Source organism: Hippopotamus amphibius, chromosome 15, assembly GCF_030028045.1.
Source record: "Hippopotamus amphibius kiboko isolate mHipAmp2 chromosome 15, mHipAmp2.hap2, whole genome shotgun sequence".
Taxonomy (NCBI): Eukaryota; Metazoa; Chordata; class Mammalia; order Artiodactyla; family Hippopotamidae; genus Hippopotamus; species Hippopotamus amphibius.
The window spans coordinates 19,874,290-19,888,940 of NC_080200.1; the positions used below are offsets into that span (position 1 = coordinate 19,874,290).

The 14,651-nt window shown below is 35.9% G+C and overlaps 1 protein-coding gene across 1 annotated transcript; it reads left to right on the forward strand.

Moving 5' to 3' along the window:
- Nucleotides 1–12,808: 12,808 nt before the first annotated feature.
- Nucleotides 12,809–13,771, forward strand: LOC130837369 (olfactory receptor 7A17-like). Its single transcript, XM_057710238.1, has one exon. The coding sequence runs from the start codon at nucleotides 12,809–12,811 to the stop codon at nucleotides 13,769–13,771; it is 963 nt and encodes a 320-aa protein (XP_057566221.1).
- Nucleotides 13,772–14,651: the final 880 nt, after the last annotated feature.

Below are 14,651 nucleotides of genomic sequence, written 5' to 3' on the forward strand. Positions count from 1 at the left end.
CCACAACTAGAGGCTTCACAGGCATATCCTATCAAATATTTAGAGGAAAGATAAAACCTATTCTTCTGAAACTATTCCAAAACATTGCAGAGGAAGGAAAACCTCCTAACTCATTCTATGGAGCTGTCATCCCCCTGATATCAAAACCAGACAAAGATACAATGGAAAATACAACTATATGCAAATATCATTGATGAAAGTACATAAAAAATCCTCAATAAAATAGTAGCAAACAGAACCCAACAATGCATTAAAAGGATCATACACCATGATCATGTGGAATTTATCTCAGTGATGCAAGGATATTTCAGTATGTGGAAATCAATCAGTGAGATAGACCACATTAACAGACTGAAGTATAAAAACCATTTGATCATCTCAATACATGCAGAGAAAGCTTTTGACAAAATTCAATACCCATTTATGATAAAAATTTTCCAGAAGTGGGTATAGAGTGAGCGTTCCTCCACCTAATAAAGGCCATTATTATTCAACATAGTTTTGGAAGTTTTAGCCACAGCAATCAGAGAAGGAAATAAAATAAAAGGAATCCAAATTGGAAAAGAAGTAAAATTGTCACTCTTTACAGATGACAGGATATTATACATAGAAAACCCTAAAGACTCTACCAGAAAACTGCTAGCTCTAATCAATGAATTTAGTAAAGTAACAAGATATAAAATTAAAGCACAAAAATCTCTTGCATTCCTATACACTAACAATGAAAGATCAGAAAAAGAAATTAAGGAAACTCTCCCATTTACCATTGCAACAAGAAATAAAAAATACCCAGGAATAAACCTGTCTAAGGAGGCAAAGACCTGTATGCAAAAAACTGTAAGACACTGATGAAAGAAATCAAAGACTATGTAAACAGACGGAGGAACATACCATGTTCTTGGATTGGAAGAATCAACATTGTGAAAATGACTGTCCTACCCAAAGCAATTTACAGATTCAACATAATCCCTATAAAATTACCATTGACATTTTTCACAGAACTAGAATAAGGAATCTTATGATTTTTATGGAAATGCAAAAGACCCGAATAGCCAAAGCAATCTTGGAAAGGAAAGACAGACTTGGTGGAATTAGGCTTCCTGACTTCAAACTATACTACAAGGCCACAGTGATCAAGATAGTATGGTACTGGCATGAAAATAGAAATGTAGATCATTGGAACAGAATAGAGAGCCCAGAGGTAAACCCATGCACATATGGGTACCTTATTTTTGAAAAAGGAGGCAAGAATATGCAATGGAAAAAAGACAGCCTCTTCAATAAGTGGTGCTGGGAAAACTGGACAGAAACATGTAAAAGAATGAAATTAGAGCACCTCATGACACCATACACAAAAATAAACTCAAAATGGGTGAAAGAGCTAAAAGTAAGGCCAGACATTCTAAAACTCTTAGAAGAAAACATAGGCAGAACACTCTATGATATAAATTAAAGCAAAATCCTTTGTGACCCACCTCCTAGAATAATGGAAAAAATCAAGAATAAACAAATGGGACCTAATGAAACTTAAAATCTTTGCAAAGTGAAATAAACCATAAATATGACAAGAAGACAACCCTCAGAATGGGAGGAATTATTTGCCAATGAAGCAAAGGACAATGGATTAATCTCCAAAATATACAAGCAGCTCATGCAGCTTAATACCAAAAAATCAAAGAACCCAAACCACAAATGGGTGGAAGACCTAAATAGACATTTCTCCAAAGAAGACATACAGATGGCCAACAAACACATGAAAAGATGCTCAACATCACTAATCATTAGAGAAATGCAAGTCAAAGCTACAATGATGTATAACCTCACATTGGTCAGAATGGCCATCATCAAAAAATCTAGAAACAATAAATGTTGGAGAGGGTGTGGAGAAAAGGGAACCCTCCTGCACTGTTGGTGGGAATGTAATTTGGTACAGCCACTATGGAAAACAATTTGGAGGTTCCTTAAAAATCTAAAAATGGATCTACCATAGGACCCAGTGATCCCACTATTGAGCATATACCCAGAGAAAACCATAATCCAAAAAGAAACATGTAACATAATGTTCAGTGAAGCACTGTTTACAATAGCCAGGATATGGAAGCAACCGAAATGCCCATCAACAAATGAATGGATAAAGAAGATGTGGCACATATATACAATGGAATATTACTCAGCCATGAAAAGGAATGAAATGGATCTATATGTAATGAGGTGGATAGACCTAGAGTCTGTCATACAGAGTGAAGTAAGCCAGAAAGAGAAAAACAAATACTGTTATGTTAACTCATATATACGGAATCTAAAAGATTGTTACTGATGAACCCAGTGACAGGGCAAGAATAAAGATACAGATGTAGAGAATGGATTTGAGGACACGGGGTTTGAGGGGGTGGCGAAGGGGAAGATGGGACGAAGTGAGAGAGTAGCATAGACATATATACGTCACCAACTCTAAAATAGAAAGCTAGTGGGCGGTTGCTGTATAATAAAGGGAAATCAGCTAGATGATGGGTGATGACTTATAGGGTCGGGATAGGGAGGGTGGGAGGGAGTCGCGAGAGGGAGGGGATATGGGGATATATGCATAAATACAGCTGATTCATTTTGGTGTACCTTAAAAACTGGTAGAAATGTGTAAAGCAATTATATTCAAATAAAGAGATTTAACAAAACAAAACATAACAAAACAATAGAACACCTTAAGTTTATGCAACATGTTATTTCAATTATACCTCAAAAAAAAATAGGTAACCCACAAGCACCTACTCTCCAGCACAGGGAACTCTGCTCAATATTTTGTAATAAACTCTAAGGGAAGAGAATCAGAAAAAAATATATGTATCTCTATATCTATGAATCACTGTTCTATACAACTAAAACTAACCCGATATCATTATTCAAATATATGTCAATAAGAAGTAAATTAATAAAAATTTTAATGATTTAAAACGACTTTTAATTTTTAAAAATAACTCACTATTGTACATGGTATTTACTGTTGCAAATGGTGAGTGTATTGCCTTAGTTCATTAAGGCATGTAGGATATCATTCCTTTCTCTTTTGATTAAATTGGTTTTTGCCACTTTAATTGTAATTTTGGGCATCATGGGGATTTAGCTGTGATTGGAATGCTGCCAGAACCAAAGAAGCTTTTCCCTCATCGCAGTCTTTCAGAGACCACCTGAGCACACTAACTTTTTTGGTTTTGCCTCTCATGTCCATTTTTTATCTCTCTCTCTGTCACTGTTTTTTAACCAATTTTTAACTACAAAACACAAAATTACCATATTAAAAGGTAGGTTCATATTTACATATCCATGAAACGAAAAGGACTAGAATGTGGGTACTATTTCTATGTTTTTAGGGTATAGATAAGCTGATGTTGACAACCTCTCCTGTGTCATTCATTTAAAAATTACTGAGCTGGATGTGAGAAGTGATTGATAGCAACCTAGTCCAGGAGGTCCCACTGCACTGTGTGTGTGTGTGTTTTGTGGGGCATGATTAGTTTTTATGGCATTTTGACATGAGCTAATGTACTCCACAATGTGACCTTTAAAATATAGATGCCAGAATGTTAACCAACACATGGAAATGATGAGGGGATCATTTCTATTCACAGGATTCCTTAGAAACCAAATTAATAAAGCAAAAGGAACAATACTTGCACAAGGGACTCCCTGTGTCTTGAAGTCTCAGCTATAGCAAGAAGGCCAACTCTTTCCTCAACACTCTCTGAACGATCTCCATGGGAAAGAATCATATCATTAGGATGAAGGATTTGTTGGTGTGTTTATATTTTTTAAATTGAATTATCTTCCTGTATCTGTTTGCAAGCTTCCAGTTCTTTATAGAAGTATGACTCTTTCCACTGCTTTAAACAAAATATATCCTCTCTTCAAATTTTGTAATAACCATGAAATAGGAAGTGACTAAACAAAATCAAAGTCATACATCGTGTGTGTGTCTGTATGTGTGTGTAAAATATCCTTATATATCCTAATGGTCAAAGGATGACTCAGAGAGCTTTAGTTCCTGTCCATACATGTGATTCAGATCAGCATTTTGTGCAAAGACGCATGTCCGTTTGACTTCTACTTGTTACCTGGAGGGAACTTCCACGGATTCTCTTTTAAATATAGTTATCTGTATTTAAACATGAGTGCTGTCTTCAAATACAAGTACAAATGCCTAGAGTGGGATGCAACAAATTATTATAATTGCCCTCAGTTCTGTTGCTTTCATTATTCTATTGGTTAGCTACTACTGTATAGCAAACTAACTTAAAAGCACTTATTTAATTGTAGTGACTTTATAATCCAATGATTATGTGGTGGTTTTTCTCCAGTCTCTTCTGGGCTACTCTTGAGTCTAATTCAGCTATGATTTGTTTCTGAAGCTCATCCACAATGTTGTATCTGTACTGTGCTCCTTTCTTCAACGAATACATAATGTTTACTCTATTTATATATGTAGGGTAATTTCTACTTTATGGGAAAATATTTTACAAGTGTAGATTGGTTTAATTCAATTTCACTAATTTATATCCATGTAAAAAACTTTCTTTCTAGTTATGAGATGAATCTCCTAACACTGTCTGGAGTGACTCAGCTACATTGGCTAATTTTTTAAATTTTATTGGCTGTGTTGGGTCTTTTTTTTTTTTTGCTGTGCGTGGGCTTTCCTTTACTTGAGGTGAGTGGGGGCTACTCTGTTGTGGTGCACAGGCTCCTCATTGCTGTGGCTTCTCTTGTTGTGGATCACGGGCTCTAGGCTCATGGGCTTCAGTAGTTGCAGCACATGGGCTCAGTAGTTATGGCTCATGGTCTCTAAAGCGCAGGCTCAATAGTTGTGGTGCATGGGCTTAGTTGTTCCACAGCATGTGGGATCTTCCTGGAGCAGGTATTGAACCCATGTCCCCTGCATTGGCAGGTGGATTCTCCACTACTGTGCCACCTAGGAAGCTCCTAAATTGACTCTTGATATGACGTGAATCATGCCCCACTAAATCTTTAATTCTGATTAATTTATTGGAGTCCAATTATATTCAATAATCTGCACATCTTTAAAATCTAGAGTTATCATAGTAAGTGAAGTAAGTCAGAAAGAGAAAGACAAATACCATATTATATCACTTAAATGTGGAATCTGAAATGTGGTGCAAATAAACTTACAGTATCTACAAAACAGAAGCAGACTCAGACATAGAGAACAGACTTGTGGTTGCCAAGGTGGCGGGGGAGGGAGAGAGATGGACTGGGAATTTGGTGTTGGTAGGTGAAACTATTATATTTAGAATGGATAAACAATAAGGTGTTAATGTATAGCAAAGGGAACTATATTCAACATCCTGTGATAAACCAAAATGAAAATAATAGAAATAAAAGAAGGTATATAATATGTATAACTGTGTCACTTTGCAGTACAGCAGAGATTGGTGCAACAATGTAAATCAACTCTACTTCAATGAAAAAGAAAAAAGCATAAAGTATACAATTTGCTGAATTAAAGGATTCATTTAAAAATGAAAGTACATAACACATGGATTCATTTCTATGTAACCGGAGAAGATGCAGGATAACTCTGAACTGCTTTCTTAAGGAACTGTTAAAATGTAATCTGTGTGGACATCAGATCCTTATTCTTGAAGATAATGTGGGATAACAATCCTTAATTCAGACATTTGTTGTGAGGAATAGATGAAACGTTAGATATATTTTGCTGAGTCCACAGAAAACCTTCAAGAATAAGGAGCGTGTGTATGTATACCTGTGTGTGCATTTGTGAACACCCTTCTTTCAACGAAGCACACTCGCACATGTACACAACCACACACACATACTCATTTATAACCTCATTCACTAGGTTGAAAGAAAAGCTGAGAAAGATGGGAGGCACAGAAATGAAAAGAATGACATTTGAATGAACATAATATACAAAAATGTAGTAATTTTTACACAAAATTTAAGGTAGAATGGGTGACTTTAATTTTAATAAGGAATTACTTTTGCTATCTTACATCCTCAAAGCTCTTAAAGTCAGAACCACATTTACATTATATAATGAGAAATTCTCTGTACCAGGTAATGGTGCCAAATATCACCAAATTAACTCTAATTTCTCATATGTAAAAGGGATTTTAATAAAGAATGACTTTACCAAGGGTGGTAACTGAATGATGTGAAAGGCTAAAATTCACTTTGTGGAAACAATATTTTATGGGGTAAATACATGTATTAGATTCCTACTGCTGCTGTCATATTACCACACTAGTGGCTTAAAACAAACAACTATCTGTCTTAAAGTTCTGGAGGTCATAAGCCTGAAATGGGTTTCAGTGGGCTTTAAATCAAGACATCTGTATGTCTCGGATCTTTCAGGATGTTCCAGGCGAGAATGGATTCCCTCCCCTATTCCAATTTCAAGGGGTCACCTGCATTCCTTGGATCATGGTCCTTCCTTCATCTTCAAAGCCAGCAGCATAGCAACTTCAAATCTCTCTCTGACTCCAATTCTTCCTCTCTCTTCCACAGTTAGAGGATTACATTAGTCCAAGGTGGGCAACTCAGGTTAGTTTTCCTATTGTAAATACATGGCTAATAGCTTTATCCCATCTGCCCTCTTACTTACCCTGCTGTGCATGCAGATACACCCATACATTCTTTGGTATAGTATATGGCATCTTTCGGCCTCCCCTATCCTGCCCACCATGGAGTATTTTTAAAGTATATTTTATTTGATGTAACTCAATTAAAAAATCTGGACACAAAATTTATCACCACCTATAACGTGGGTCAAAAAACGTGTCTTTCGAAATTACATACATAAAAGATTCTTGGTGGAGAATACCAAATCTATGCATAGTTGATTCTAACATAGGACCACTGCCTTGCTACCCAAACAGTGACCCACAGACCAAGACCCGAAGCTTCTGTGACACCTGAAAGCTTCTTAGAAATGCAGTCCCTGGACCCACTAGAGACCTGATGAAATAGAATTTGCATTTCAACCACAGACCTTGGTGATTTTTAGGCACAATGAACTTATAGACGTTCTGGTCTAAAATAGGTTTTCTTACCTTCTCACTGATGGCATTTGGGCAGGAAAATCACTTGTATTGGGTGCTGTCCTGTGGTATGTAGGAGATTCATTGCATCCCTTCAGACATTGCCAAATATCCCAGGGGCAAAAATCACCTCTGGTTGAGATTCACTGCCCAGAGTTTGAGAATTGGAAGCATCCTGCCACATCCCAATCAAGATCCCATCCCCTACTTGGTTTATACATTTAAGCAGAACATTAAATCCCTCCGGGTCCCAATTCTACAATGGAAAATGGAGTTCATATAAGTTCGAACTCAAAGAATATATTCTTGTAAAAATTAAATTTGACAGTCTCTATAATATACTAAATCAGTGGTGCATAACAATATCTACATATGTCTTTCATAGTTACAAATATTTTATAACGAGGGACTAAATGACAGCTCTTAACTTCTGATATAAGTAGGAAACCCTGATTGGCTTTGCAAATTTTCGTGAAGCTAAGGATTATATTACCCAAGTTTCAAATTAAAGGAACAAATTTATCCCCATTTTTGAAGAGGGGATTCGTCATATTCAGAGATTTCATGGGTTGTGTTCCCACTACAAATGAAAGCAATGAAGACTCAAAGGACCTAGTCAAGACAAATTGTCAATATTCTATTTTTGAGAATATTTGAACTCATGGCTGTGTTGAGGTTCTGGAAGGCTTAGAACTTTGGAAGCAGGAGAGTTAAAGAAGAAGGATTAATAAAAACTGAATTCAACTAACTTATAATTGAGTCTCCTAGGAATGGAGAATCAAGAAAACAAAATCCAGACCAGTGCCTCCAAGGGAAACCGTGTACACAGAGGTTGGAGTAACAAGAGGAAAGCATGCCTAATGAGCTGACATAGGAAGCTGTAAGTGTCTCCTCTGCTGCAGTCCCTCAGCTTGTGCCACATTTGATTGCACGGGACCTGGTTGCTGCATTTACAGTCCTATATCTGTCTGGAAGACCAATGCTTGATCTCTTCTTGTTGTCTTGTTTGGGTGCAAAACTTTGGTCTACATCATCAGTTATTTAAATAGCAACTTTGACTTCCACAAGGAAAACTTCTTTTCAGAGACTGCATGCAGGTGAGTGAAAGCTGAATAGACACTGCAGGAGAGAATCAGAGAGCATGGAAACCAAGAAATTGGTCACTTGAGAACCAATCCAGCATAGCCCAGAGGCCAGAGATTATTGTGGTTGTTTGCTGGTTTTCCAATAATGCATTTATATATGACGCTTAAAATGCGAACATTGTACTTGGAAATGCAAGTGTCAATGTTGATAGTTAAACCCTGATAATGGAAGCCAACTGAAAGAATGAATGGGAGACACAAACCACTTCCAGTAAAAGTAGTACATAAGTCAAAGGATATTTTTAATTAACATGAGTAGACAAATCAGGTATTACCTGTAAAGGGATAGATAGTAAAGTAAGGGCATTTCTTTTTATTTTCAGATGGGGCATATTAGACTATGTTTCCACATGGAGAAGAAAGATCTAGACCCATGGACATTTCCAAATACTCCTTGCAATAGCAGTTCATGAAAGCTACATATCACTGTTTCTTCTCTCATCCTGGGTATTCACCTTAAAAAAATCTGTATTTCATAGGTGAAAATGGGAGTATGAGTGAGTTTTACTTTGTAATTATTTTATTGCTTGTGAGGCTGAATATATTTCTGGGTTTGTTAGCCATTCAGTGTTTCTCTGTTTAAAAAAGTCTGTACAAATTATTTGTTTTGTATGGTGGTATCAGAGTGTTGTTATTCATTTTTTACTGAATACTTTGAAACAAATAGTTGTTTTTATTTCAAAAACGGAATGTTTGTCATTTAGTTCTTTTATATATGTATAGATGAACTTGTGGGGCTTTTATAAGAGTTTATTAATTTTGTTGGTCAAACCTATGTCAGTCGTATAGTGTTCTCTACACTGCTTTAAAAAAGAATTTGAGTATAATTGACATATAAAATATATTAGTTGTTGCTGTACAGCATAAAGATTAAATATTTGTTTATGCTGCTAAATGAACACCACAATAAATCTAGTTAACATTAGTCACGTACATATTTACAATTTTTTTTCTCCTGGTGAGGACTTTTAGGATCAACTGTCTCTCAGCAACTTTCAAACATGCAGTAGATCATTGTTCACTATAGTCACCATGCTGTGCATTATATTCCGTCGAAGGCTTTTTTATTTTTTTACCAAAATAATTTATGTCATTGTAATATTCTTTTATTTTCTTCCTTTTTGTAAACAAACAACAACAAAAAAAAAAACAATGAAAGTTCTCCAGCATCCTTAGCAGTAATAAATAACCCTTTATATATGTTTCCAACCAGTTTTCATATCTCTGTTATTCTTAATGTTCCTCTTGGCTTGTGATTAAATCTATTTATAAAATTTGCATCTCGTTTGGCCATAATTAGGAAGGCATTCTTCTTTACCATTGGATTAAACATCGCTTTTATATTCTATAAGCATATTTTAATCCATTTCTATTACTATAGAATACAGTAGGGATGTGCTCCCAATGAACCAGTGTAATGCTGGTTTGTTATTTCAATGTCTGTATAACATTTCATGCTGTGGCTGTGATACTCTCACATGCAGTGCTCTATATTATTTTTCAACAAATCACTATGATATCACTGTAACAAAAATATTTTAGGATTGTTATTTTAGAACTGTGCTGCTCAACCATGGGTAATTGTGTCCCATGGGAGACACTGAGCAATATCCATAGACATATTTTGCTGTCACACAAGAAAGTTAGGTGATGGGCAAGGATGCTTCTAAACATCCTACAATGTACAAGACAGGCACCACCACAGATAGCGACCTGACCTAGAATATCCAATAGTGCAGAGATTGAGGAACCCTGAGTTAAATTATATCCATGCTTCTTATATCTATAGCTGTTTTCACATTTCTACCAGCAAAATTATACTTCCCCTTATGCCCCTAATACCTATTTAAACGTTAAAACCCCAATCAATATTAGGTGTTTTCCCAGGCAGAGGGTTGTGAACGAGATTTCTTCTTGTTCTTCAAACAATTACTCACTTTGAGCAAAGATTCATATATTTGATCAGCATGCCATCTCCTATTATTACCATATGCCTATATATTTTATGCCTATTTCTCAACAGTTAGGTGCATTCCAATGATTTTTACAAATGACTGTTCTGCAATTGACTTTTGGTTGGGTGTTTGACCCTAAAATGTTTTAAATTTTATAGAGTTAAATCTGTCTTTCTTCTTACTGGTGACTTTCTCACCTTAATCATGATTGTTTTCTCACCTGTAGATTTTATGCATAGTTTTTCATATGTTCATCTAAAACAGGCTGTTCATATTTACACTAAGGTATTTTGTCCCTATTTTAAAGATATGTTAGGTAGGGAACCACTTTATTTTCTTCCAGATAGATGGCCATGTAATCTGGCTTTTATTCAATAATCCTACCTTTTCCAACCAAATTGAAATAAAACCTTCCCATAGGGTAGTGTTCATATCTAATGGGACTTAATTCCTAATCATTCAACAAATAGTACCAAAGCATCTGCTATGTACTAGAAAATTCTGGGCACATTATATGTTATACTCACTTGAGTCAAGGTCTTTTCTAAATTAAATAATAATTCATGCTATAATTGTTCAATTACTTCTATTGCATATCATGTTTCAGTCAGTTTTTGATGTTTCATTCAGTTTTGTTTAATACAATTGTATGAATTCACCCTTTTACTTGGTTTCATATTTGTTGCCATTCCTTTTTTAATAATTTCTCATTTTCTTAAGTGTGTTTTGTTAATAAATGCACATATATTCACATACATTTGGGAATATAAGTGAACAAGGCAGTTGAGGTCTCTATGAATAGGATCTTGAATTATAGTGACAAAGTATAGTGGAATAAATATAGTCTTCAGTCTTAAATCAAGTTAAGATATTTATCCAGAATAAGGCATTGTATTTTCATGAGCTGCTCAGGCTTTATATAGCATGATCTCTAAAGCCTTTGCATGTTGTCCAAAGACTAGAATTAGAATTAAAGTGTGTCCATTGGATTTATTTTTAAAAAAAGTAAAAAGTAAAATATTAAGCCTAAGAATAACAAAACATGACCCATAAGAAAATAGGGATAGGGCTTACTTCACCCACTATCAGATCAGAAGAAAAACAAATGGTTAAATAATGTGGAAAAGACTCAGGACAAGCAAGTGTTCTACTGCTTCATATAATACATACCCAACTTGTGTGGTATTTTGTACATTTTCATTTTTGAATTGTTAGTTTACTCCCTTTGCTTACTTTTCTCTTGGAATATTAAATCTGTATATTTTTTTCACATCAGATAGATATCACTGTTTCTGTCCTTGGAAAAAAGGTATTTTTTCTTTATGATTTTTCCTGGGAATCAAGGAGATGCAGCTAAAGTTGGAAGATTGCCAAACCAAGGAAGCTTTTCTTTGTCACATTGTCTCAGGGGCCATTTGAGCTTATTATATATTTTTCCTTCATTTTATTTCTCTATTTGTCTCCCATACTTTTATGTTTCTTTCAAAATAGGGCAGAAATGGCCATAGCAAAATGGAACCCCGAGTTTATTATTCCCTTGGAAGCTTATGAACTGGAATTTCTGGGTACCATTTAAATATTCTTTAGGATAAAGTTAATCTGATCTTACCAGCTTGAGTTGTCACCATGCGTGGCCTAGGAGGGTAGTTCTGGGTGAGAAATTTATGGTGGTATCACAGCCCAGGAGGCCATGGTGTGTCTGTGTGCCTGTGCCTCCTGAATTGAGAGCAGTTCTTAAAGCACTGGCACCTGGACTCATATATTAAGGTGACATAATAATGTGACCATAACCCAATCAAAGATGGTAATAAGGGTAGTAAGAAGCAGGTCTGCTTTAATTCACAGGATGCCTTTGCAGCTAAATTCATAAAGTGCAAGGAACAACATGGAAGGAGGGATTCTCTGTGTACTGAAGTTATAGTTGTAACAGGGAGGCCTCCTTGGTCCTGAGCATCCTCTGACACCATCTCTGATCACTCCCCCTCTTGTTTATTCCTCTGCAGCCCTGATTCCTTGTTTGGATTTGAATATATAGAACCAGTATCTTCCTCGGGTCCTTTACAGTGGTCATTCGCTCTGGCAGGCACACACTTCCCCTAATAGCATACTAGCTCTTTCTCTATCCTTCTTGATGTATCTATTCAAATATTATATTGTTTGCTGGTGCTGCCTAAACAGTCAGGACAAAATAACACTTGCTAACTCTCTCACCTTTATAGCTGGCTTTGTTTCCTTTATAGCATCTGTCACATTCTGACATATTCTATAATATTTTTATTTGAATATCATAATTCACTATCACTGTATTGTGGGAGGTTTGTTTTCCAGCACTCTCTATTCCCGACATGTGTATGGAATACAGTTGCTATTCAGTGTATATTCCTCAAATGCATGAAATAATTTCTCATTAAAGCTATAAATATATGACCTCTGTGGGAATAGGCTGAGAATGGGACAAAAGATTTCTAGTCAGAGATGAAATAAGGTATACCATCAAGGAGAACTTATTTCACACAAAGTACTAAAATCAAATAATTGAGGGCAAAATAGAAATAGTACTATTTCACCTATGTGACTTATGACCATTTGTGCAAAAATTAGTCATGTTATTTTCATTCTTCCCAATAGTTTCCTCCACTACATGAAACCACATAACAACACACAAATTTCAGAATTTCTTCTTCTGGGATTATCAGAGGAAACAGAAATGCAGCCTCTCATATTTGGGCTTTTCCTCTCCATGTACCTGATCACAGTGATTGGAAACCTGCTCATCATCCTGGCCATCAGCTCAGACCCCCACCTTCACATGCCTATGTACATTTTTCTCTCAAATTTGTCTTTTGTAGACATCTGTTTCACCTCCACCACCATCCCAAAGATGCTGAAGAACATTCAGACCCAAAACAAAGGCATAACCTATAAAGGCTGCATCATCCAAGTGTGTTTTTATTTAATCTTTGCAGGATTAGATGACTTTCTCCTGGCTGTGATGGCCTATGACCGGTATGTGGCCATCTGTCACCCTCTGCATTACACAGTCATCATGAACCCCCGGCTCTGTGGACTGCTGGTTTTGGTGTCCTGGATGATGAGTGCCCTGAGTTGTTTGTTACAAACCTTAATGTTGTTGCAATTGTCCTTCTGCTCAGACTTGGAAATCCCCCACTTTTTCTGTGAAATCCAAGAGCTGATCCAACTTGCCTGTTCTGACACTTTTCTCAGTAACATTGTGATGTATTTTGTAGCTGGACTGCTGGGTGGTGGTCCCCTGGCTGGTATCCTTTACTCTTACTTTAAGATATTGTCCTGTATAAGTGGAATCTCATCAGTTCAGGGGAAGTATAAAGCATTTTCCACCTGCTCATCTCACCTCTCAGTTGTCTCCATATTTTATTTCTCTTGCTTAGGCGTGTACCTTAGCTCTGCTGCTACCCACATTACACACTCAAGTGCAACAGCCTCGGTGATGTACGCTGTGGTCACACCCATGCTGAATCCCTTCATCTACAGTCTAAGAAATAAAGATATAAAGAGAGCACTGAAAAGATCATTTGGGATGGAAACTTTTATAAGAAGGCCTTTTGTCCTGGGACTGAAGTAATAGCCATTATAGCAGGGCTCAAACCTGAGAGCCAGATATTGTGATTCTTTGATCAAATCGTGATAACAAGTGCTTCTCAATTTACTACCTAGTATTTCCATTCTTTGATTTCAACTTCTCAATATAGTTTAAAAAACACCCTTTATTAACTTTTCTGCTTTCTGTCATCTAAGTTTTATCTTTGTCATTTTTCTACTCTCTTAAATGGACTCAAAATCTTATGTAAAGTATATATAAATTTTCTTTTATCTCATGATATGCACATTTCTTCAGAATAAATTATTCTGGAATGAGACACTTTATACTGAGTACTTTTTCTTTAATTTTAGTAAAAGAAAAATCATGAGTTGTGCTACTTGTATGGCAAAGAAAACTAACCAAGCTAGCAAACCAATTACGTAATAGGACAGTAAAATATGAAACCACAGTTTATTACTTTTTTTCCAGCATACCTTGGAACATCACTACCATAATTGCTCTTTCTGAAAATGTAGACATTAACAGACAGTGTGTTTCAAGATACATCATTTGGTTTTCCTCCCTTATAGTTTACTGCTCTCTATTTAGCTCTATGTCTACATTGCCTACAAGTCTTACTGGCAAAACTGAGCTTCACATGCTTGTCTCCAATTGTCATCTATGTGAAACACAAATTTCAATAGTTTTACATTGTAAAACCTAGAATCAGAGAGGAACTTAAGTATGATGTAGCAAAAATTCGTCAGATTATTAATAAGCAAGCTATTTTTTCATGCTGTACATTTACTTATTGATGTACTTAATTTCAGTGTCTATGTATAAAGGAGTTTATCATTGGGGTGAAGGCTTGTTTGATGTAATTATATCTTTGTGCTTCTACTTGAAAACCTCCATTATTACT

What these genes read in the sequence shown, in the direction of transcription:
- LOC130837369 (XM_057710238.1), top strand. Translation starts at nt 12,809, where the DNA reads ATGAAACCACATAACAACACACAAATTTCAGAATTTCTTCTTCTGGGA.